The following is a 23,873-nucleotide window of genomic DNA, read 5'->3' as shown; positions in this document are numbered from 1 at the left end:
GAGGTCTTCTATGTGATATCAAGCTTATAATTCCAACTCCAAAGGTTTGTACGAATTGTGTCATGCCGCCTATCCATTTCTGAAACACATTTCGATCATTTTAGCGCTTCTTTGATCAATTAGTCTTGGGTGCGCAGTGAAGAAGATATTATACCAATTGTCAAAATAAAAATAGCCAGGATTTATGCGCTCGCCGAGGGCTTTAGGCCTCAGGTTGGTCTTCTTATTTTGTCTCACACTATTATCCCTCAAGTTTGACTGTTGGCTCGCAGTAATATTTACAACTGCTAGGCTGGAGCATGTAACAGGCGCAGCACTAGCCTGGTATGTTTCAACTCTGGACATTCCATCGTTCTGTCTTTTGAGACAATATTTAGTGCGATATAACAACTATAAAAGACCACCTGGTGAGCGAACCAACTGAACAACCATCCATAGTCTCATATTCAGTACCCACCTCTTAGCCTTTCTCACTCATTTCATCATGTTCAAGCTTACTCGTGCTTTTGCTGTCGCCGCTGTTATCAGCTCCAGTGTGCTCTGCGCACCTATTCCTCAGGACGTTGGCAAGCCCACCAGCACTGGCGTGAGTGCCGCATACATATAGGCCCGTCACTCTTGACTTACTCGGCGTCTATCATACTTTTAGCAGTCCGCCAATCCATTGGCTCACGCGAGCAGTGTATTCGGCACCACCGCACAGGACCCCAACTATCAGTCTCATCCCACCGCACTTTGCATCGTCCCTGACATGGCCAAGGATGCTGGGCTCTCACAAGGTCAGGAGCAGCTGGCAGCCAAGCAGGCACTTGGGCTTTGTCCCCAGGCAAAGACAATTGCTGTACGTTCACTCTCTAAGGAAAAGAGTCACACACTGATGTTGTGTTCGGCAGGTCTCGTCAAAGAGCCCAAAGCGCAGCCGGCAAGTCCCCAACGGTGGCGCACCAGCACCTCCACCCGTCCGTGAGCCCCAGCCAGGTGCTCCTCACCCAGTTCGTTCTGTCAATGACCAGCCTCCGAACGTGGGAGCTCCTCAGCCGCCACTCCCCAAGCCTGTTCCTGCTGCTCCCCAGCCACATGTAGCCCGCGACCTCTCACCTCATCCTGAGACTGTTCCTCACCTTTCACCTGAACTTTTTCCTGGAGCACCTCATCAGGATACCGCTCGTTCTCTCCCTGCCCCGGCGCCGGGCTCTCAAGCTCTGCACCAGCCGGAGCCTATTCTCCTTCACCCGGCCGCTCGATCTGGTACAGGGAAACCGCCAAAGGACGAGCACTCTCCACGTCCGCTGCCATCGCCTGTTCCAGAAACCCCTCAGCCGCATGCGGCTCGTGACCTTCCTCGCCAGCCGGAACCTGTGCCTAAGCCCGTACCTGTACCTCAGCCAGAGGCAGAGACCCATCGCCCCATCACTGCTCGCTTCGAGGCTCCGCATCCGAGTTCTGAGGCGCCACCCCAGTCGTTTCCTCTCCCTGCTCACCCCGCTACAGTCCGCTCTATTCCCGAGCAGCCCCCTAAGATCGGAGAACCGGCTAAGCCTATCCAAGGCGCTCCAGCTCCTCGTCCTGCTATAGCTCGATCTGAAGGTCAACCCCAGCCCGTCCCTCAGGCCCACCCCCAGCTCCAGCCGGCACCGGAAGTAACTCCTCAGCCAGATACTCCTCGTCCTCATGTAGCTCGCTTTGAAGAACCCCATGTCCCGGGTCCTAACTCTGAGCTTCCGCACCAGCCAGTCCCTCAGTTGGGTAAACCTCTCCCGACTGGACACTAGTTTTACTTTTGCATTTCAGACTGTTGTAAAGATAGGTAGAGCACTTGGACATTCGTGCATATAGTCTCTCCTGTATTTCCCTCTTTTACTTTTTAATATATATGCTTTGGCTCTTATAAAAGTGTTGCTCGAGCTATTCTAAGAACAAATGTCTGACTTGAGTTGTTTGCCATCGTGGCTCAAACGCCAGAAACGTGAAACTCGAGCTCTAGGCGTAATATTAATGCGCTATGGGCAGGAATTCATGGTAAGCAGTTTAAATCCAGCCGGCCTATTATGGGATTGATCGGAGCTAATTAGAACAATAAGCACGCCGATCTAGTTATAGGGCAGGCGGTTGCTCAGCTTGCGCGGACGTTATTGAGCTTTGAATTTCGAGATAAAGGCCTAGCAATCCGGACTGCTATCGCAACATTGCCGCCGAATGGCAAGCTTATTCAGATCTAGAGATAATCAGTGAGATATCAGTTTACACATTGAACTAACTTAGTTACGGACCTACGCTCAATTGCAATCGTTATATATGCGCACCATTCGGGATAGCTCATAGACAATCGCCCCTTCTCTTATTAAAAGAGTTTATCTTGGTTGAATAAACTTCCTGTCGACGCTATCGAATAACGGCCGAAGTTGAGCAGGATAGCTGTATAGCCATACTGATTTATTGGATGGTGAATGTACAGGGACAAAGATTATTGTTGATACGATGACACAAAATAGAGAAATATTAGAATGCACAATGCAAGCAATATGGGAGTCTCATGAGTTAGGGGGGGGGGGAGGAGAATCAGGCAAGCTTACGGGCTGAACTAGTGTAGGCCTGAAAAAGTGGAGTTGAAGTAATCACGCAGACAGGAAATCAAAGAGAGCTACTTAAACAAGTAGGGACTGGCGGGCCTCCAACTATGATCCAACTTCCCCAAGTGTCCTTCCGCGTTGCTAATCTGTAATAATGTACGCGCCAACTGGGAACACCACGCGCTCGAGACCAGGATGAACGTGGCGCCACGACTTCAGAATTTGCATATGACATGATGTATCGTAGAGCGGGTCGGGGTTCAACCGGCGCTGCGTCGAAACCAATTCAGATTGTAGGTCTTGGGACTGAGGCGAGAGAGTTGGCGCATCAGAGGACATTCGTACTAGCCATGTTGGAGGGTCTTGGTAAACTTGTGTGTATGAGGCTGGGAGGTGAGACATAACGGCCAGTGTTTTGAGGTTCGGGAAGTTGGGCAAAGCAAAAGTGAACATATCTTGTAATTGTTCCTGGCCCCAATCGTATTAATATTGATCATATGTACAAATTATGAACGGCAACTTACCCGTCCGACACGCCCTTGGTGTATGTTTAACCTCAGCGAACCTATGAACGGGATACGCAAACCAAGAAAGGCCAGCCCCGGTGTAACAACATTGTGAAGGATCGAAGATGCCCTAATGCGTGCATGTGTGCCAATCACTAGTTCAATTGAATCTGGTGGTTTGGTCGATTCGAGAGCCATGCGCAGCTGAATAAAGGCTTCAGCTTTGCTCATTGTCCCCAATACAGAGAGACGAGATAGACGAGATAGCCGTGAGTGCAGCAATATCGGAAGCAGGTGTAATGGAGCAGTCAAATCTCGTAATGCAGGGAGTGCTTCCGGGCTAAGAGTGGACATGTTATCCAGCCGACATGAAATGTGCAACTCTTCAATGGCTGGTTGGGTCGATAGAAATTGAAAGATAGAGTACGATGGGTCGGACTCAGCTACATAAATAAGTTTGGTAAGTCGAAAAGGCGTCTGGCTCATGACACCAGACATTGGTACATATGTGTCGTGATAAAACCAGAGCGTCTGTAAACTGGTCATGTTGCGCAGCGCACGGGCAAGGAGCGCGTAGAAGGATCGTAGAACATGGGAATAGGATATATATGAGAACAAACGCACTAGACGCGCCAACTCGGGCTTTTGCGACAGTGTGAGTAGACACTGGGTCGTGCGCGTCATGCTCATATTGGGGATCGACGCGTATAATACGCGAGTAGAAACATGATAAATACGACTAGACACAGCAGACAGTCGAGCTTGTGTGCCTCTCGTTGCATGTTGTACTACGAGATCGAGTACCTCGTTAGGAAGATCGACTGTCATTGTGGTTCGGTTGGTGTTGAACAGTCTCACTCTCAAACCAGGAAGGTTGATCGGCGGGCGTCGATGTGAAATTAACGAACCACAGACCCTTTTTTGGCTCGACGGCCCATGGCCAATATCATTGTAGAGGGCCAATTCGGCTTACTGACTCTGACCTGGTCGTACATCCTAAGTTACAGTAACACGAAGCTGAAAAGGAGACTAATATTCTACGAGAATCACCTTGAATGTATTTATCAGTTCAATGTTGGTAGCCACTTTTGTGAACAGAACCTTTCCACCCACAACTGGATAAAGCATTTCCCAAGGCCGGGAGGCTGACCAGGTAGGCTGGATTACACTGGGCAAGGCTAGTTTTACTGGATGTGCCCCTTCAGGTCCCGAATATACAAGACCAAAAACGACTTTTCTTACTACACCCACGCCAGTTACAGTATCTTCGACAGTCCAGACCACGAGTCCCCAATCTTCCTCCTTCCAGTCAGAATGGTCGTCTTCACCGACCAGGACAAGGATCCGCGATCCAACGGAAACTTTGTCAACTGAATCTCGCGTTGCAGTTTCAACTTCGGCACCCACTCTCGTCCCGACATACAGCTACATCACTGATAGTCTAGGCTCTACTATGTCCAGGGAGTTTGGTAGTATAGTACGTTTGCTACCGTCGGCAGAGGCAAATGCGGGACAGCTTTGCGCGAGGCGATCCGTCTTGGGTGGCCCCTGAGCATGAAGCCGGATTGGGCGGTGGATCGAGGTTGTTGGTGGATCTGGACGAGGGACCGCGGATGAGCAGCTCGTACATTCAGCCTTGGGTTCCGCCGAGGCCTGTGGTTTGGCCACCGAGAAAAGAGGGCCAGCTAGGGATGGAGAGTGCGCCGGGGCGTATGGTGTTAGCGTGCTATCCGGTGAGTCGTCCTCGTATCGTTTTCGTTTTGAATATTAATTAATCTTGGTTCACTACGGATAGGTTCAAGTAGAGAGCCCGAATTGTTAAGCAATGAGGGGGGATCTTCGTCTCATGGTTCAACTGATCAGCATCAAGTCCCTACTGCCACTGCTACACGAATTGGTAAACCCAGCACTAGGAGCGAGTCCACTCTTCAGCCGAACGCAATGGTGTCTCAGCGACCAGTCTCTTCGAGCCACATAAGCACATCACTTGCCAGCCCATCCATGAGCCTTCTTCCAACACCCTTCCAAGACGAACCTCCCAGCGAACGCACGCCAACGAGCCCACCTAGTCGAGCCACTCCGATATCAAGACAAGAGGCCCTGCTGACTCGAGCAGAGCCGTCTCGCAGACGCCAGCTACACGATGAAGAGCAGGGCAGACACGATGTCATCCCGCCATTGTATAACGAAGCATGGAAAACTGCGCGGTAATGGACTGATTTCGGCTTCTACTTTGCTCCTTGGTGGGAACTGTATTTGTCTTATGCTTACGCTTTTGTACGAGTATGCATGTTGGTTATTATTTGTCTTTTTAGAGACTTTTTGTTGGACAGTTTTCCCTGTAAATATTTTGGTCGTTTTCGGAGGTAATCATTACTTTTTTATATTTCTGAATCTAAGGGAATGAGACATGTTTTGGGCGAGACAAGCATTGCTGTGGCCTCGTGATGTGACAGACTCGATCAATTGTTCGATTGGAACCTTAGATTTCGATGCTACCCTTGAAACATACGCTACACTATCACTTCATTGGAACGGATTTGTCAACTTTAAGCAACATGCATCACTTCTGGACAGAGAACTGGTATGTTGTCGCCCATTTAAAGTGCCTGCCCGGGTAGTCTAGCCATACTCGGGGTTACACCATGCCACATGCGTTGTCAAGCATATAGTCACTCACAGATCTGATCCACCCCCCAAGCCGGATTGTTAATCGCATCGACATATCCCTCGGGCTCAATTGCAACTGCCGAAAACTTTTCGTACTGAAGGCTCGGTCCACCGTGCACCTTTTTCCGTGGCATCGCAAGCCAATTCCCGGTATAGACTTGGACCACCGGTTGGTTTGTAGTTACGTCCAACCTTATGCCTGAGTTTGGGCTGTAAAGGGATAGGTTCGGGGTCTTACTTTCCGGCTTATCGTGTCTGGATCTGGATGTTAGTCGGATGTATGCATATCAGATAGGTAGCTGACATATAAGGAGTATCGTAGCCGTAACAATCTGCAAGCCAGGTAGAATTAGAGTGGATTTACTGGGGGTAATGAGCTATTCACCTGGACAACCACCGTATCCAATGGACTCGTTCCATTTGGAACCTGCGAATGTGTTGGGACGGTTCCTGTATGTATTCAGGAAAGTACTGACCAAGGCTTCGCTCCTTGCGGAAGTCTAGCGCGGTTCCTTGGACTGAAGTAAGGTTCCCAGTGGGTATGAGATATATGTCTCCTTGAATATACTTAGATGAGCCTATTCGCAGGCTGTGATTGAAAATATTGGACGTTTCTTGAAATGCATCCAAATTCCTTTTAATGCACTGATGTTAGCTTCTAACGAATACAGACTATAATGAGTTCTCACCAATACACATGTGTCGTCACCATAATCGGCGTTTTCTGGGTCGCTGTGGCAGTCACAACAGCATCGTACTTGCCGCCTGGAGATAATCTATAGACGACCTAACAATCTGTTATGTTGTACGTATGATATGGTTGGATCCAAGTACCTACCTTGGCCGTCACATCTCCTGGGAATCCTTCATCGGCTGGGTCGAAGTGTTGGAAGGTCAGGCTGCTCGGGGTTGAGCTGACAAGTGTCCAGTTACGACGGTCCCATCCGATTTCTCCACCATGTGCAGCAAATGCATCTATATAAGTATTGTTATAGTGTAACCGTAGGTATTGTATGAGTGAAGCTTACCGTCTGGTCCGTTCCTAAATATATGGCTAGTAGCATTCGTTAAGACCACCCGAACCACGTTTCTACCAGGGAGACCTACTAAGTGTTAGGAGAATTTGGGTCGGGATTTTTCGATATTGGGATGCTAAAGGTACCTGATAATGTTCAATGTAAATACTGATTCTATCTAAGCCCGTTCTGGTGCTGGATACCTACCATTCTTTATACGATTGGCGTAACGCCCTATAATAGAATTGAGGAAAGGGTGGCCCGGGTCTGTCTGCCACAAAGTCTAGTACAGTATTTCACAGACATTTTAGGCGATATAAAAACAGCGTGTTGAAGGACACACCGTATTATCATAGCCAAGAACAACATCCCGGAAGCGGCCATACTTGTCTTTGACCCAGAGTTCGCTCAACGAGGCTCCACTTCCAATAAACTTTGCCTTTATGGAGCCATCGGAAGCAGCGATGGTATACTCTTTGAATGGCTAGTAGGGTGAATGTTAGCCGCGTAAGAATACGAAGCCCAGGGTGTGCGTAACTTACATCCGTGTGAGACGCCTGTGCTCTCGCACTTGCGGCAAAGCCAGTTAATACAGCACCGACCCAGAAAGCTCGCATTGAGGGAAAGGGGAGCTACCCATTCGACAAAGATACCCTCTTCTTTATACCATGTAGTTGGTCAGATGGCCAGATGTGCGGATCAACACATGACGCCGATCCTCCATCACTTTCATCAACTAATATCCTCGATACTACTTCTTGGGTGAGTCGGATAGGCAGGAAGCCCGGGCGAGCGGGGTTCCTAGCCGAGATGGTCGGCCGGATATTGGCCTACGGATACTGCTAAAAGGGACATACTCGGTGGGGTGCATGTGAAGTATGGGAACGTAAGAAATAGTTCAGCGTAAATTTGTTTTCAGAAAGCTTCATTCAAGGTCAAAAGTGTTTAGTCTCAACAAATAGGCTTCGCGAAGAGTTACAGTCAGAGAATATCTCGCAATTTGGTCACCAAGTTAGTCAACTGTATTCGCCATAGTGTCTCACAACGCGAGCTATGGGCAACATGTCATCGTCAGCTCTTTAGAGCTTCGCCATATTCAGGTAGTTCTATGAGACATGCGTCGTAATGTGTTGCTCGCCGCGTGACCCGCCGCGGCACTAGCGCTGAGATGACGGTGAAGATGAAGAGCGGTTCTCGAAGGTTGTAGTTCGACTCGTTACGGTACTTAACCCACAGGCTTTAACTGCCCATGATGGCAAACTTCGAATTACTTGATATACCCCTCGCTTTCTTGGTATACGCAAACGACTCTAATTCGTGCAGTGACGGTTCTTGGCTGCGGACGCCTGAGCTCCATACGGGGATTATGCTCATCTATGGATCTGATTGGCTTAGAGCGAACAGACGCAGCTTTTCACTGTTGATCGACCGTGACAAAGTCGTGGACACAATAAAGTGACTTGTCGTCGAACATTCCCTTTAATATCACCCCCCGCCCTTTCATGAAGCAATTTCGAGCCCGGATTGACAAAGAACGACATGATACAAACGTAATCAATATGACTTCTCCTCTATCCATCTCGCTGAGGCAATGCGCTAGTTTCGGTATTTCGGGCGGCTCTCCTCTGTACTGTACACTTTATCATCAGAGAGTGAAGACCTATAAGGTGAGTGGCATCGCGCTAATGCCAATACAGTACCTAAATCACCACGCTTAAAGATCAACACATCGTCGCGCCCTGGGTCTATGACTACGATCACTCGAGATGGTGCAGTGGTTGCTTCGATTGAGTGGTCCAATGTCACTCGTACGAAGTCTAAAGTCATGATTGAAGGCCATACGGGAATACCCGTCATCAATATACATCGCAAGGCTGCAGATTAACTCTGGGAGACATATGTGGCCTCGATTTTCAATTATCTGATGTGATCAAGAGGGATAAAGAAAGTGAAGTTGCAGCTACGCTACATACCAGTTCGAATCGGGTGGCCAAATCAATGTTCCAACTATAGGAGCCACGTGAGACTCCGGCCCTCCTATACTCTGCCCTCACACCCTGGCGGACTTCTCATCTGGTTGAGGTCCAATTAGTCCTTCCCTAACACTCAAATTAATTAATTTGTTCTCTTTGACCGTTATGAGGAAGCCAGGCTTCTACTAGGCCATCTGTAGAGGTAGTTCCTCTAATAAATACACGAGCATCGTTACATGTACACGACCCTCTTTCAAAGCGTCCTCTCCCACTTATGTTCCAATATCGATTGTACCTATAGCACTTGCGTAGAAAGCCTATCGGCTACCGATGCAGCGCTTGATATTCTCAATACAATACCAACCAAACGAGATAGCATTAAGCAGATAACACGCATACATGTAGCTTCGATCCTCATAAATGATAACACAATGTCCGTCTGATTTACAATCCAACTCTTCGTCGGGGTGTCTGGCCGACCCTGGCGCCCGCACCGATTCCTACATGCCTAGGAGTACCGGGTACGGCAATGCGCGCAGAAGATTTCCGTTCATTCGAAGAGGCCTCGGATTCTGCCTGCTTTTTGGCAACCCTAGCAAGGGATGTTAGTTTTTTAAAACCAATATGCCCAGTTCTAACTTACTCGTCACGCTGGCGCGCCATCTCAGATTCCAGCTCCGCTCGTTTAGAAAACTCGCGATCGGCCTTTCGCCTAGCTCCTCTCTCATCAAAGTTCTTCTCTTTGACGGAATAGAATACAGAACCAAGCTCAGCTGGTAATAGATTCAAGGAGTTAGCATAAAGATGAGCGATCTGAATTAGTAAAACGCACCCAGCCAGTATGCATCCACTGCTGTGACTTGTGTCATATATTCCTTTGACGTCATAATTAGTTCGTGGTAGATCACATATGATGGTGTATCTTCTCAAACGGTTAGCCGAGCCCCTCATCCTGAATGGGCGCACTTACATCCCAAGCCATAGAGTGCACTTGTGGGGTGCAGATGAGTAGGTAAACTACGCCACTTGGTGAGCATTCCTCGGTTCAGAATAACAATGAAATATCGACTTACCCGGATCTAATGTTCACGAATTCACCAATACCCTTCACGCGTGCAGCCTGATGGAAGTATCCAGAGCAAATTGCTTTCCTAAGGGGATACAATCACATGAATTCTGATAACTGAGGTTTTCTAAAGCATACACGCACCTGACTACATCGAAATCTGTTCCTGCCGAGATAATTTCCATTTTCTGCATTTTCATAATATCTTCCAGCTGCTGCCGTACTTCACGTGCCTTGCGCAACAGCTTGGGATGGAGGAAATGCTTCATACACCAGTCATCCCGATACCTGAATAGATGATGTCAGCCGATAGCTCCAACCAGATAAAAATGTCAGGCCCACCCATAGGTTTTCCACATTTGGAACACATTGAGAAGGGTGAGGTGGTCGCTCTCATTGACTGAGAACTTCTCGCGCGCGGCATCGGCTTCTTCCTGCCTCTCTTTAGGTCGGTAGAACACGGAAGGGACCGAGAGCATCGAGACAATGGTAAGCATCTCGGCGGAGCATTTGTACTCGACCGAGGTGATGAGCATCTTCGCCATGGACGGTTCCATGGGGAATTCCGACATTTTGCGACCAACCGGTGTCAAGTCACCAACGTTGTCCAATGCTCCGAGGACCCAAAGTTGGTACATGGAATTCAAGATATTCGCCTGTTGGAATAATTAGACATCAGAACATCAACGTAACCAAATTTAAGTTGTACCTGTGGCGGAGGATCCATGAAATCGAACTCGAGCAAGTTCTTGACGCCCAGCGATTTAAGCAACAGGACAGTATTGGCCAAGTTGGTACGCTGAATTTCGGGTATGGTATTTGGAAACATCTCATTTCGAAAGGCCATCTCAGTATACAACCGATAACAGAATCTACGTCGTTATCAGTGGGGTACTTGGGAAACCATCGTCGTGGGACACTTACCCAGCACCTGTTCGTCCGGCACGCCCAGTACGTTGGTTTGCATTGGCTTGGCTGACAGGAGTGATCTGTAGCGCGTCCATACCGACCTTTGGGTTGTAAACTTTGAGCTTCGAATACCCAGAGTCCACGACATAAAGGATACCATCCACTACGGGATACATCGGCTATTGATTCTCGAAATATTATACGTAAACACATACCGGTCAAGGAAGTCTCGGCAATGTTAGTGGCAACGATAACCTTGCGTCGGCCATCGCTTGTGGCCTCGAAGATCTTGGCTTGTAGATCAGCCGGCATCTGAGAATATATAGGAAGCACGGCCAACGGTGCAGGGTCATCTAGCTGAGACAAACGCTCTGTACGAAATAAACATTAGTAACAGGCTGTACATGTGACCGAGGCAGACGCACCAGTGACTACTTGGCAAGTGACTTCGATATCTTCTTGCCCGGTCATAAACACTAGGATGTCACCAGGAGGGAGGGACAAATGAATTTGAAGTACTTGTTTGACTGCGCTATCGACATAGTCCTCGCAAGGAGACTTGCTGTGGAACATTTCGACAGGGAAAGTACGACCGGGAATTGTAAAGCAAGGGGCCTGTCCGTAGAAATCGGAGAACTAGAGAGAAGAAATGTGAATTACAAGCCAGTGTCGTAATTGTGATACTTACCTTTTCAGCATTCATAGTAGCAGAGGTGACGATCAACTTCAAGTCTCGCCTGCGTGATAAAACTAAACAAATGAAATTAGTCGGCAGTTTCGAACCACCACAAAAACACGTACTCTTCCTGAGCAAACCCATCAGTACGTCAGTACTAAGCGATCGCTCGTGTGCCTCATCAAGAATAATAACGCTGTAACGATCGAGATCGCCCTCATTCAAGGATTCACGTAGCAAGACACCATCAGTCATGTCTAGGGATCCGTATTAGCATTGCAGGTAATGACAATGCTCGAGATACGCACACTTGATCTTTGTTTCTTTGGAGGTACAATCTTCGAAACGGATTGCGTATCCGACAGTCGAACCGAGAGTGACCTATGAGATTGTCTAAGCCCACTCCCATCTTAGGCGGTGGTATTGATGAACTTACCTCCATTTCTTCACTAACACGCTTCGCCACGGACATTGCTGCAACACGACGCGGTTGTGTGCATCCAATAATACCATGTTTACAATAGCCGTCTTCGTACAAGAACTGTGCCAATTGAGTCGTTTTTCCGGATCCGGTTTCACCAACGACGACGATCACTGCAACAGAAATTAGAGATGAGTAATAAAAAGCACATTCGTCCGTACCTTGATTCTCGCGAATAGTCTTCATCAAGTCTTCACGACAGGCAAACGCAGGCAGGTACTCTCGTTGCTCCTTGAGCGTTCGAGACTTGGCAAAGGACGAGGTGGCAGCATTCGTCTTGAGATGGCTCGCAAACTTGGAGTCGCCCTTGTAATCCTCTTCCTTCTTACCCGCCGCATTTTTTTCCGCCTCATTTTCCGCCTCTGCTTCTTCGTCCTTGACACCCATGATGTTGCCCAAAGCTGTTCCTCCCAAGGCTGCCATTTTAGCAGCTGCACGGGCCCGCTCCGCCTGTTCACGCTTCTCTTTAACTAGAGCGCTCCCCTTTTTGGCAAATACGGCCATATCACTAGTTGCGTCACGCAGAGGGTTGATGGGTTCAAGTTGTTTGGTAAAAACCGTGCGTCCATCGAGGAAAGGAGGCTTGAGATCGTGTACCAAGACATGGACAGTACTTTCAGAATCATCCTCTGCGAAATCGAGGTCGAGCTGTTTGCGAGAAGCGATACCTGACGTAACCATCCGGTTGGCTTCCCAGAGGTCATTGTCGGCATTCTATCAAAGGCATTAGCAAGCACCATCGGTCCGAAGTGTGTGGCACATACATATTGGGCTTGACGAGCGGATATCTTTTTCTGTACATTCCCATTAGTCAATCGTTGCGGTCACAGATACTGATCACGTACCACTTGCTTAGTAGCAATCTCAGCCTGTTTAACAGCATCCAAATCTTCGTATTGCGCAAGTGGGTTATACTCCTCGTTTCCAACCTAAGGTTTGGCATGAGAGGTGATCCGACTGTTGGGCTGAGAAACTTACCACCCCGCCTTCTTCACCGGTCATATACCAATCTCGGTCCAACCTAACTTGTTCTTCTTCCCACTCTCTTGTTTCAAGGGCACCGCCAAATTCATCCTCGTCTTCGTCTCCTTTTCGTTTGGCCATGGGAGTCGCATCCCATCGCTGTTCCTTCACACGTCCCCAGCCGCCTTCGTTTGAACCTCCACCTACCCTGGGAGTAGAATCCCAGCCGACGTTCGGAACCCGGACACTCGCACTTGGGGTAGGAGGTTCAGCGAATTGGCTTCGGTCGTATCTACCCCTACGGCGGTCCTTGTTGGCTCGCTGTTGAAAGTCGCCCAGTCCACGAGGTGCATCGTCTCGAGACTCACGCGGCGCAGCAACTCCGTCTAATAACAAAAAGACAGATATAATAATGTAAGGTTAAGAAATCGCAGAGGCTGATAAGAAACGTACCGTGTTGCTGGTCCCTCGATCGACGATAATCGTCCAAACGCTTCCGGGCCGCGTCGCTCAAACCCCCACCATGCGAAGGGGTTTCCTCTGCTCGTTGACGTGGGTTCTGGTTCTGTAATCTCGCAGGTAACGCGGGAACTGACGTATTACAGTGAGTCAGCCTGGCTACACGATCTACTAATAGTTCACCGTACCTTTAAATACCGACTGGTTCACATCTCCGTCAGCAGGCATATCAAGTCGGGGTTTTTTCCTTGCTGCCTCTAGGGTCGCATTGATTCGTTTCTCCCGGGCGAGCCTGTCAAGACCAAGAACAGAAGTCCGAGGTGTCGGCGGTTCTAATTTAGCTGGGGCCCGGAACGTGTGTCTCTGTGTATTGTGGTCAGCATGTGGTGACTCTGCCACAAGAGAAAAAGAACATACAGTACCGTCAGGCCGCATTAATCCACCTGCCCTTGGAGCTTCCGGCTCCAGCACTTCGCTGTCATGCACCTCGATCCCGGCTATCGGTTGGGGTACATGACCATCCTTCTGCTGGTCAAGATGTATACTAATTTCCGAATGTATATCCTGTAAAAACGAATCTTGAAACTTGCCAAATGCTCGTGCAGCTGTCAAATCACACAAGACCTTTTATCAGTGACAGCTGTACTCAATCACAATCCACCCAAGTGGGGAAAACTAGGCGCACCTTTGATAAACCCGTCGGGGCTATTAGATTTAACAATGTTAATAACTCGCGTGGCGAGTAGGTCGTTGGGATTCACAATATTCAGAGCTCGAGATAGTTTGATAGCAATATTGTGTACAAACGGGTCGACTTCGCTCGAGTCGGGGGACTTTTCGTGGCCGGCAGATCGATCCATTTTGCTGCGAGAACGAGATTTTGGCCGACTGTGATGGTGGTTGCCGACGAGCTCTCCACTAGGCGCTGTGCTGACCAAGCCAGAGGTGGCTATGACGCCAGTGTTCTTGTCACCAACTGAACACAAGATCAACCACAGTTCTAATTAACGAAGTTGGGACGACCGGCAGGTACAATGGACGCAGTGGCTGATTCGCTAGTTACATATCTCATTGACAAACTTAAAGGGTATTATCTCAAGCCGTCGGCCATTTCAACACTAGTCCAGTTCGGCTAATATAAACTCGTCTTGATTCAGTCTATCCACAGAGCGCCGATTCCTTGTTGGGATATGTGGAATTCCTTCCAGTGGTAAAACCACTCTATCCAAGAAAATAGTCGAAAAGATTAATTTGCTAGAGAATGGAGCTGCTGTCCTCGTAGGGTTGGACGGCTGGCATTACAGGTAATTTAGATCTTTACTCATGCATGATTGAGTCATGAATCATTATGCATCAACCTCAGTCGTGCAGAATTAGATAAATTCGACAATGTGAAAGAAGCCTATGATCGCAGAGGGGCCGGTGAGTTAACCAAGCTAACAATAGTCCCACCATCTAACCGTCCGTCGTCACCAGCCTTTACGTTTGACTCTGCTTCGTACGTCAAGTTCGTAACAGCTCTCCGACAAAGCCCTTCGTTCAGCGTCACGCCCCCGCCGCAAACCTCCATCATATATGCACCCACATTCGACCACGCGCTAAAAGATCCTACCCCAAACGGTCAATCCATTCTTCCTTCACATCGGATAGTAGTAATCGAAGGGCTCTACACATTCATTGATACTCCAGAGTGGAAACTCGCGGCAGAAGCACTTGACGAGCGATGGTTGATCGAGGTGGACATACCAGAAGCCACTCGAAGACTGGTTCAAAGGTATCTTCTGGCGCATAGTTTATAGACCAGAGTTTCTCAATGTGGATCACAGGCATGTTGTGACAGGGGTAGCAAAGGATCTAGAAGAAGCCAACTGGCGGGCCGAGAACAATGATATGCCGAGTAAGTTCATGAATGACTCTAATCAAGGTACCCGCGAAATAACGGTCATTCAGATGGATTATGGGTACTGGAACACATGACGGAACCAACTCGAAGAATTAAAAGCATCACAGAGCCTGATTTGTAGACATCTAAAAGCGTGCTAATCGATAAGTGAACAATGGATGCGAGCCGAGATCCGAATGCGCAAGTATATCGAGATTCATCTCAAACGACAGAACAAAGGTTGACAGCCTATCGATGATGTACAAAGATGAAGGTTGATGGAGGCTTTTAATCAAAACGCTCCGGCACGTCATAGGTCGTTTCATTAGAGGTGCACAGAAACATGCTAGTCAATGGCGGGTCACGGTATGGTGAGGCACCGGCCCCCTCCAGAGCATATGATCGCCTCTGATAATAACTGACGCTCTTCATGATAGCTGTCAAAACCTGTTTGGCATATATTCGGCTGGACAAGTGAATCAGCCGCACTGATAAAATGATCTTAGCCATCAGCCGTCTGTTCAGATAGGCCGATACATGCATTCTTCTTTTCGTTAAAAATGCCCCGATTTGGCTAACAATAGGCCATTGCAGGCCAGTCTCATTGTTTCATACATGCGCTTTTTCACACAATGAGAATCATCTTTCGGGTAGTGGATCGATGGGTTTGTACGCACTAACTTAAAGTCACCCAGTAACCATTTCCCATTGAAACATTTAACTGGTAGTATTGTGGAAAAATCGGTTGCTGAAACACGATATGCGTTGACCATCATTATTCGCCAATGTTGGTCACACCTGCTCCACAACCTATTATCTATTTGAAGTAGCTCTGTAAATGGGTCAGCCTGCCTGACTCTACTAGAGCATTCGTCGTTGGGTGACTTTCATATTACATATATCATTTCATCCCTATCCACACGCCATACGACCGTAATTTCGTACTCGCATTTACGCTCGATCCTGGTCCAGTCACCGGCTTTACAAAAGCGTCCAGTCTCCTGTTCGTTACCACTCGCAACGTACAATATGTTTCCATCTAGGCTACTCAAGGTAGAGTTCATCGGCGAATCTCGAGACAAGGAAAGCTTGAGCCTATCGATCTGAATGACACTTGATTAACGTCGATAGATGTGGAATATCCAATGCATACGTGGTCATCGCGCTTGCACATTAACCCACTAATGAAATCATGGGGGATAGGCATGGGCCTCTTCTCAAAATATACAACGGATACGATCCTTTGGGGAGATTGGATATCGGAAAGGCAGTGCTCTTGATGGGGGATCAACCTCGCCCGAGGCATGCACAGATTTACAAGATATAACTACACATCTATACCTTTTGAGTATGTGGCGGTATACGCTTTGAAGGATACATTCTAACCTTAATTAACCGATGATTGGATGGATGATATTGTCGGCGAACGAGGCGGAAGTACCTGAAATTTGAGTAAACATTCGGATGTTCAAGGTCGATACCAGATTCTGCTTCTCCATTCATTGATGATCCACGATGGAAGCCACAGTTTTACCATGATCGCTGCTCACAAATGTTATATTCCGCGAATGAATAAGCCCCAAGGATTTCCTGAATAGGGACAAATGAATCGTTTGCCGGATCACCTGACTATAGCCACGTCTCCAGTACACGTGACCATAGGAGAACTTGATCTCGATTCCTGACTTCCCATTCGGGTGGCGACTTCCTCACTTGTCCTCGGCATATTATTATACACACACCTCATCTGGGTATAGACTTAACGAATATAATACAATCACACGGCATAGCCTATCATGGGCTTCAAGGTCGCGCAAGTATCATGCCGAGAAAAATGATTTGGTACATCTTGACGAGTTTGATGATAGTATGATTTGCGACTTTTTTCATCCAAACGTCGGCGGAGTAGAGAATCACATTTATATGCTGAGTGTACATCTCCAAAGACTGGGTCACAAGGTCAGGCGCGTTATTCTATACCCGAGATGCCTTCCTTAACCAGACTAGACCAGGTAATTATAATAACACATTCCCATCCACCCAATCGCCATGGTGTGCGATGGCTGAATCCCGGGATCAAAGTGTATCATATACCATTCGTGACACTCACGGCTTCAGCGACGTTGCCTAACTTTTTCACGTTCCTCCCGTACTTTCGAACGATTATGTTGCGAGAGCGGGTACAATTCGTTCACGGACATGCGAGGTACGACATATACACGGCTCTCGCCCAATGTATTCATATTCGTTTGTGCAGCCTGAGTTCCCTTGCCCACGAAGGGCTTTTGCATTCACACCACCTCGGCATACGCACGGTTTTTACAGATCATAGCCTATTTAGCCTTGACGACGCTACCGGTATTTTGACAAATAAACTCTTGGCTGGGGCGTTGAAAAGTGTAGATGCTATAATTGGCGTTTCACATACCGGGTACTTGCACATTTGTTTTCGTCCGTAACTTTCTAACACATCCGCAGCCGCGAGAATACCATGTTGCGCGCTAATGCAGTTGTTGAAGTTCTCCAAAATCCGGCCGATCCGCGATTCTTTGTCGTCCCGAATGCAATATTGCCAGAGCAATTTCAGCCAGGCCCTGTAACTCAGCGTGACCTAAAGAAGCAAAGTACGTTTCAGTCCGAGACGCGTAGCTACGCGTAGCTACGCGTTTTAACTCTGTCTGGTGTAGTCACTATCGTTGTGATTTCGCGTTTGGCCTACCGAAAAGGAGTAGACTTGCTAGTCGCAGCCGCTCCGCGAATATGCGCTCAATTCCCTCAAGTGCACTTTGTTATTGGTAAGTCCTTTGTCTATGCGAGCAACACATTCGTTGATCTATATTCAGGCGGTGATGGTCCAAAGTTGACTAACCTGCTTCAGATGCGTGAGAGGCACATGTTACAAGACAGAATTCATCTTCTGGGCTCTTTACGCCATGATCAAGTTCATGAGGTATGTATCTGCTCAGCCTCAATTGATTGATTGACGCTCCAATGTTCATATCTAGACATTGTTGAAAGGAGACATCTATCTGAATACGTCATTAACCGAATCTTTCGGAATCGGTCTTCTGGAAGCCGCTTGCACAGGATTATATGTGGTGAGCACCCGAGTCGGAGGTGTACCTGAAGTTCTGCCTCAAGATATGATATCGTTCGCAATGCCCGAGGAAGACGGTACGCGCTTGTTTGAAATATGTTTGTATTTATTCACAAGCAACACAGATGTGACCCGCGCACTTGGAGAAGCTATTGCCATTGTCACAAAAGGCAAACACAATCCACAAAAAGCACACGAGCGAATTAAATCAATGTATAGCTGGACGGACGTGGCGCAGCGGACGAATGAGATATACAATTGGGTTGCCACCAAGGAACCTCTCTCGTTTTGGGAACGATTATGCCGGTATGGACCGGACCTCCGTGTGGCGGTCTAGTTACTGATGACGTTCAATAGGACATACGACTTGGGGATGTTCGCCGGGCCGATCTACGTGATCATTCTTGTCGTTGATTGTTTCTTCTTTGCATTTTTAGAGTGGTGGTTGCCCCGTGATCAATTGGATGTTCTGAGCGACGAAGACGAGTGGGATGCGTCTAGATTCGCTAGGGTGAGTCCATATAGATCAATTATATTCAGTCGGCGGTTGTGTTGCTCCTATTGAACCAACTGAATGATGATTCTGTAGATCACCCACGACGAGCACGAGTGATCTATCCGTGTCACGCTTTGCTTTGTTCAATTATTTATGTGTCGATCTCTGGGCACGACCCGATGTGTAGCGGGTGTACGTTTAGCTTCGGTGTTGCGTCATGGATCACAACTAGAAGCCAATATATCTACCCCTGGATATACTAGTGAGTTAAACGGGCTTCAGCCCCGTCGCGTATTGTTGGTGTCGCCCTTCCCAAACGCCACTGAGCATATGGTCGATGTTCGAGAAGAGTAAATTCGATTGTTATTTCAGCATCTATCTTTTGGTGAGTGTCACACTCGGGCGGTGGAGACTATGCGTTCATAGTAATGAAGAATACCTCCTAATTTTCGCGGTCTTCTAACCGATTGCGCTAACTCGACTCCACCAGCTTTTCCACCCACCAAGACCGAGCTCACTCAAACAGGCCGAAAATAATCCTAGGTTGACAAGCATTCGCGTGCGAACGTATCCTCTCGACTTGGCCGTGTACGGCCATTCTGCCTCGACGACTCCACACCTTCTTCCAACCATTACATGGGGTAAAAACAACACTCCCCATGATGATGGTGATGCGTATGATCCGCCACCAAACTCACGGGCCTTGGGACTCTACCCCAGGCACCACACACGGTTAAGCTCCTATTCCTCCCCCTCCCCAAAAGCTGACGTCAGAAACTTCCACGCGACGAGGGGTTATCGCGGAGATAGCATGATGAGCTCATTTGGACCTGCTTTATCGAGCGGACACAGGCGCAGGACTGTCCCCCGGGCGGGTTCGCGCTCGGGTATGCGGTGAGGAGGGGGGTGCTGTATGTGGCGAGGGAAGCCGTAGGAGAAGGTTGATCGGGGTGGGGGCTGTCATAGTGAGGTCACCACGAACCAAAGGGCGAATCGCGTATCTTGCGTGGGTCAAAATTCCTTTCGTGTGCACCTCTGGTGAAGAAGAGGGAGCACCCTCAAACCGTGTGTAAAGTTCTGCCCACTCATTAGCTAGCCTAGATAGACTAACGAATGTTAGGTCTCCGCCACATTAAATTATTGGTATTGAATTTTAAAGATCCCCGCTGATGATTGGGCCGAGACTATTCACCGGTGAGCCACGCAGGTCCAGTGACGTCTCGATGAAATAAACGGGACTAATTATCATCTAGTCCTAGTCATGTCGATCACGTATGCATACAATCATAGATTCTGATTGATCACTTTATATGGCATAGCCAGATCGTTGTTGTAATTATGCGTGGAACGCAGGTTGAAATGAATAAAGGTTCGGGGGGCCTGGAATGAAGAAGGGAGGCCTTAAGGGGGGGGACAGAATAACCCATTTGAATTCCGGCATCGTCATACAGTTCATTCTGTGATCTTGGCCATGAGCTCGATCCCCAGTTGACCAAGTGTCCCCCCCTCCTGTTCCCCCACACTGAACCTGATCATGATCTGATTCAGAACAAGGACGGAATTCAACCTGATCATATCAGCAAGCGAGAGAGAGAAAAAAACAAGAGAAAAATAACATGTTCTGCCGAGTTGTCATCGAGCGAGAGAGATCTGATATGGATTCGTCCATTCATTCATGTATTCATTCGTTCATTTCGCTCGCTTAAACCAAGGAGCGAGTCGGGAGAACACAGAAATCAAATTCATCCCACCGACCTCCGACGCGCGCCACAGGACAAAGCGGAGTTGTTCAGATGGAGGATGAATTTATGCGACCTGGTATCCAATAATTCTGTACGTGAGCGGGGTGTGTCAAAAAAAGGACATTGCGCCCCATTTTCCCCATTTACACAGGTCTCAAACAACGGCAAGGACGAAATGAATGACCAAAAAAACCAACAATGTTTAGCGAGATCACGCAAGACCCAGAACAAGACTCTATTTGAACAACCACGGCGAAATGACCCCCCCCATCGGATTCGTAATCCCAAAATAACTCGAACATGACAAGACAAACACATGACTACGCTCCAAGGCCAGACTTGCGAGACGTGTACGAGGGGGGGGGATCACAAGTCAACACAGCCACCCGGCATAACCTCAGCAAGTTCGAGTTCTCGAGGTGATGTTCCAAGGAGGTTTGGGTAGGTATCATATGCAGAACCCAACACGTTGCGCGCAATAGTGAGGAGCCCCTATAGATGGCCCTGATTTCGTGGGATCAGATCCGGACATGGAAGGAGTGGGTGGTGAGTTGTGGAACGGCTCAAAGCTTGAGCCAGGGAAGAGTGTCGGAAGGGGAGAGGAGGTGGGTAGGAGATCTAGAGGATGGGAGATGCAGATACTGATACGGATGTAGATGGGGAGCGACTGAATGGTGCGGGCGAAATCACAAGGGAATGGCGCGGTCTCGGCCGTATGCGCATATACCTGCGTGTGGCATTCAGTTGTCGAGATTCGGGGTGCTCGGACGTCGCTCCCTCCCCCGCCTGCCAGTCCAAGGGATTTATCGGACCCGGCTTGGGCAGGTTTTCACCCAAGAGAGAGGACGATCCACGATTTACCTTGGGGAATGGGGATCCCCTCTCTCAAGTCCGGGTATCCATTTTTGGAACATTCTCTTGCCTTCTTGAGCGCCAAGAAGAGTGTTTCTGTTTCCAACTGGAACGTCCTGGCCGGGTTGAAATTGAACCTTGTTACTTATTCACGCGGGATGAATTGTGTGGGATGAACGCAGAGATATCGATTGACACAAAACCGATGCAGAAAAAATACAGATGAACAAGAGCCCAGCGAGACAGAGAGATGTAAGACATAGAGGATAAACAAAAGATTGACCACCATAACATCGCAGAAGTACAGGTTTAAGACAACATAGAAGAACAGGGGCACCAGTACAACGCAAAGCGCTAACCGATACAGAAGGTGATAAATAGTATCATAAATGATTATACGGATGTGGAGGGACGACGCGGAGTATCCGAAAGCATGCAGTCGGTTGCATAGAAAGCGTGGCATGGTAGACCGAGAGCAATTAAGATGAGGCTACTAGCGCGGATGGGAGACGAAAAGGCAGAACAGACAAGGGACTCAGTCCCAGGCGCGGTACATGCGGAGTCGGGATTGCTTGGGCAATGGACCCTCGTCCTCGGACTCGTCGTCTTCCTCGAGGACCCGTCGGGGCGAGGAGCGGCGAGAGTCGTAGCGGGACTGGCGGGGTTGCCAGAGGCCACCGCCGTTGGCTTTGCATTGAGCACTTGGCTGGCGGAGCGGGTATGTCGCGAGCACACCGAGGTCGGCCGGAGCTGGGGGTTCGGGCACAATGGTGCGGCGGTGGGCCGGGTGGGAGTTGAAGTTGACAGAGCGCACAGAGGAGGAAGAGGACCTCGGCTGCTGGGCGCTGTTGCGGCGGACACGGGCACGCTCGGAAGACAAGTTGGAGCTCGTGCGGGAAAGGGAGGGGCGAGAGGGGAATGGAACGCTCGACGAAGATGCGGAGCTGATAGAGTGGGAGAGACCCGGGAGGTCGGTGGTGGAGGATTGGGAGGCAAGGGACGAGGGAGTGGGTCGTCCGTAGATGAGCGCATGGCAGTCGTCGCACACACGCGAGTTGACCATCGGCCCTGGGGGTCCGTCGGCAAGCGACAGATCAGCCGGAGGATAGAAGAACGGAAGGTCCGTCGTATCGAGCAAGAGCGTCTGCTGGGAAGAGCACGCTTGGCAAAACACACCTCCACACTTGCGGCAATGCTGCATATACTTGTGAGCACACGCCACTAGACATAGGGGGCTTGTGACTTACATGTCTGCGCTCGAACAGCGAGAATCGGGTAGTGCAAGTCCAGATATCACACTCGTCCGCCATGTTGTCTGGTTTCCAGAGAGACTTGGGGAGCAGGACGGCAAGGCGCTCATTGGGCCTCACCGCGTATTTCGGTCGCATCTGGGTGATGAGCAGAGACAGGGCGGGGCGCGAGGGGGAGGCGGGCTGGGTCACATCGGGAGTGGCGGGCACACTCGAGGTAGAGGTGGCATCTGGACAAACAAGTAAGTAAGCACATATGCGCATGTATGGAGGCATGCGGTAGTACGCACCCGACTCGACCGATCCTTCCAAGTCTTCATCAGAGTAGGCCGACGAGGGCGCAGACGCTGGTTGACGAGCCAGAACAGGCTGCTCGTGAGCATGGCGGGCGAGGACTTCGGAGAGGCACATTGTGGCGAGGGGGAACGATGTGGGGACAGGTCTGGGGCGGGTCTGTATATACTCCCGGGTCCTCTCTCAATTACCAGCAGCGCTAACCGCTTCTAGAATTTGATTCAAATTTCATCACTCCAAATCTACCGCGTGCCCAACGCCGCTACGAAGCAACACCCAATCTCCAATCGCCCGCTTCTTTCCCACCCGCGGATCCGTCACCACTCCACCCACCGTAACGGTACCCGTCACACACTCGTTCCCTTGCGCTCTCACCCTTGTGCTCTCGACAGCCTTGCTCACTCCGAGTCTGCCGTCGTCCTGAGTTGCCGGTATCCCTGTTCCCTGCCGTGGCGCACACACACTCCATGAGTCCATGAGTCGCTGGCAATCCAGGGTCAATTTCGTTTTTATTTTCCGGTAATCCACTCTTCCATTGCCTCCGGCCCGGCTGCACAAGCGGCGGGGAGCTTTCCACGTGAACCGGCCTGTCCCCGCACATATTCCCTGCCGTCCCATGCTGTCCCCGCGTAGCACTAAAAACATAATGTACATTATACAATTTCTTAGTCCAATTACGAGAAAACAGCCCCCCGATTGCCTAAAATTCGCCGTGGCTCGTGAATCCAGACTCGCATGACACTTTCGGGGTACCACTGGGCCCCGCCCGCCTCAGCGAGCCATTTAGTCTTTAGTCACAGGGACCCAGTCTCCGTGTTTCACTTGCGGTTTAAGCATATACCGCCCTCTTTAGGCACTCTGTTCGTATTCGCCAGATGATCGCCAACGGCGTAAATCATACCTCGCTCAAAACTCGGTCCATTCGCTAAATCCGTCAGTCTTGCCCCGCTCCAATAGCCTTTAGAGAGAAC

At 49.2% G+C, this 23,873-nt stretch overlaps 8 protein-coding genes across 8 annotated transcripts; 4 read left to right on the top strand and 4 right to left on the bottom strand.

The window, feature by feature from the left end:
* Positions 1 to 484: 484 nt before the first annotated feature.
* RhiXN_01113 (uncharacterized protein) lies at positions 485 to 1,772 on the top strand (the record flags this gene model as incomplete). Its single annotated transcript, XM_043320932.1, has 3 exons — positions 485 to 586; positions 650 to 841; positions 894 to 1,772. The coding sequence occupies 3 exons, from the start codon at positions 485 to 487 to the stop codon at positions 1,770 to 1,772; spliced, it is 1,173 nt and encodes a 390-aa protein (XP_043179944.1).
* Positions 1,773 to 2,711: 939 nt separating this feature from the next.
* RhiXN_01112 (uncharacterized protein) lies at positions 2,712 to 3,622 on the bottom strand (the record flags this gene model as incomplete). The annotated part of the gene is made up of 2 exons (XM_043320931.1): positions 2,712 to 3,038; positions 3,095 to 3,622. The coding sequence occupies 2 exons, from the start codon at positions 3,620 to 3,622 to the stop codon at positions 2,712 to 2,714; spliced, it is 855 nt and encodes a 284-aa protein (XP_043179943.1).
* Positions 3,623 to 4,581: 959 nt separating this feature from the next.
* On the top strand, positions 4,582 to 5,287 carry RhiXN_01111 (uncharacterized protein; the record flags this gene model as incomplete). The annotated part of the gene is made up of 3 exons (XM_043320930.1): positions 4,582 to 4,809; positions 4,872 to 4,877; positions 4,940 to 5,287. The coding sequence occupies 3 exons, from the start codon at positions 4,582 to 4,584 to the stop codon at positions 5,285 to 5,287; spliced, it is 582 nt and encodes a 193-aa protein (XP_043179942.1).
* A 461-nt stretch (positions 5,288 to 5,748) lies between these two features.
* RhiXN_01110 (galactose mutarotase-like protein) lies at positions 5,749 to 7,379 on the bottom strand (the record flags this gene model as incomplete). The annotated part of the gene is made up of 11 exons (XM_043320929.1): positions 5,749 to 6,001; positions 6,051 to 6,078; positions 6,132 to 6,173; positions 6,223 to 6,380; positions 6,436 to 6,533; positions 6,585 to 6,721; positions 6,775 to 6,800; positions 6,854 to 6,908; positions 6,970 to 7,045; positions 7,106 to 7,246; positions 7,305 to 7,379. 11 exons carry the CDS (start codon positions 7,377 to 7,379, stop codon positions 5,749 to 5,751), a joined length of 1,089 nt encoding a protein of 362 aa, XP_043179941.1.
* A 1,800-nt stretch (positions 7,380 to 9,179) lies between these two features.
* Positions 9,180 to 14,149, bottom strand: RhiXN_01109 (Helicase associated domain (HA2); the record flags this gene model as incomplete). The annotated part of the gene is made up of 23 exons (XM_043320928.1): positions 9,180 to 9,327; positions 9,379 to 9,508; positions 9,568 to 9,657; positions 9,706 to 9,752; positions 9,809 to 9,886; positions 9,946 to 10,089; positions 10,144 to 10,457; positions 10,511 to 10,673; positions 10,726 to 10,873; positions 10,926 to 11,081; positions 11,136 to 11,346; positions 11,399 to 11,460; positions 11,512 to 11,643; positions 11,695 to 11,767; positions 11,823 to 11,980; positions 12,029 to 12,581; positions 12,632 to 12,661; positions 12,713 to 12,796; positions 12,846 to 13,216; positions 13,284 to 13,421; positions 13,478 to 13,652; positions 13,707 to 13,894; positions 13,975 to 14,149. The coding sequence occupies 23 exons, from the start codon at positions 14,147 to 14,149 to the stop codon at positions 9,180 to 9,182; spliced, it is 3,768 nt and encodes a 1,255-aa protein (XP_043179940.1).
* Positions 14,150 to 14,323: 174 nt separating this feature from the next.
* RhiXN_01108 (uridine kinase) lies at positions 14,324 to 15,313 on the top strand (the record flags this gene model as incomplete). Its single annotated transcript, XM_043320927.1, has 6 exons — positions 14,324 to 14,391; positions 14,447 to 14,593; positions 14,653 to 14,711; positions 14,766 to 15,063; positions 15,116 to 15,186; positions 15,240 to 15,313. 6 exons carry the CDS (start codon positions 14,324 to 14,326, stop codon positions 15,311 to 15,313), a joined length of 717 nt encoding a protein of 238 aa, XP_043179939.1.
* Positions 15,314 to 17,336: 2,023 nt separating this feature from the next.
* On the top strand, positions 17,337 to 19,662 carry RhiXN_01107 (glycosyltransferase family 4 protein; the record flags this gene model as incomplete). Its single annotated transcript, XM_043320926.1, has 9 exons — positions 17,337 to 17,377; positions 17,429 to 17,602; positions 17,650 to 17,795; positions 17,859 to 17,966; positions 18,015 to 18,121; positions 18,177 to 18,345; positions 18,394 to 18,574; positions 18,626 to 18,779; positions 19,255 to 19,662. The coding sequence occupies 9 exons, from the start codon at positions 17,337 to 17,339 to the stop codon at positions 19,660 to 19,662; spliced, it is 1,488 nt and encodes a 495-aa protein (XP_043179938.1).
* A 2,231-nt stretch (positions 19,663 to 21,893) lies between these two features.
* On the bottom strand, positions 21,894 to 23,019 carry RhiXN_01106 (Zinc finger, FYVE-type protein; the record flags this gene model as incomplete). Its single annotated transcript, XM_043320925.1, has 3 exons — positions 21,894 to 22,553; positions 22,606 to 22,838; positions 22,899 to 23,019. The coding sequence occupies 3 exons, from the start codon at positions 23,017 to 23,019 to the stop codon at positions 21,894 to 21,896; spliced, it is 1,014 nt and encodes a 337-aa protein (XP_043179937.1).
* Positions 23,020 to 23,873: the final 854 nt, after the last annotated feature.

This window comes from Rhizoctonia solani, chromosome 4 (assembly GCF_016906535.1).
Source record: "Rhizoctonia solani chromosome 4, complete sequence".
Classification (NCBI taxonomy): domain Eukaryota; kingdom Fungi; phylum Basidiomycota; class Agaricomycetes; order Cantharellales; family Ceratobasidiaceae; genus Rhizoctonia; species Rhizoctonia solani.
This window is presented reverse-complemented; position numbering and strand designations above follow the sequence as displayed.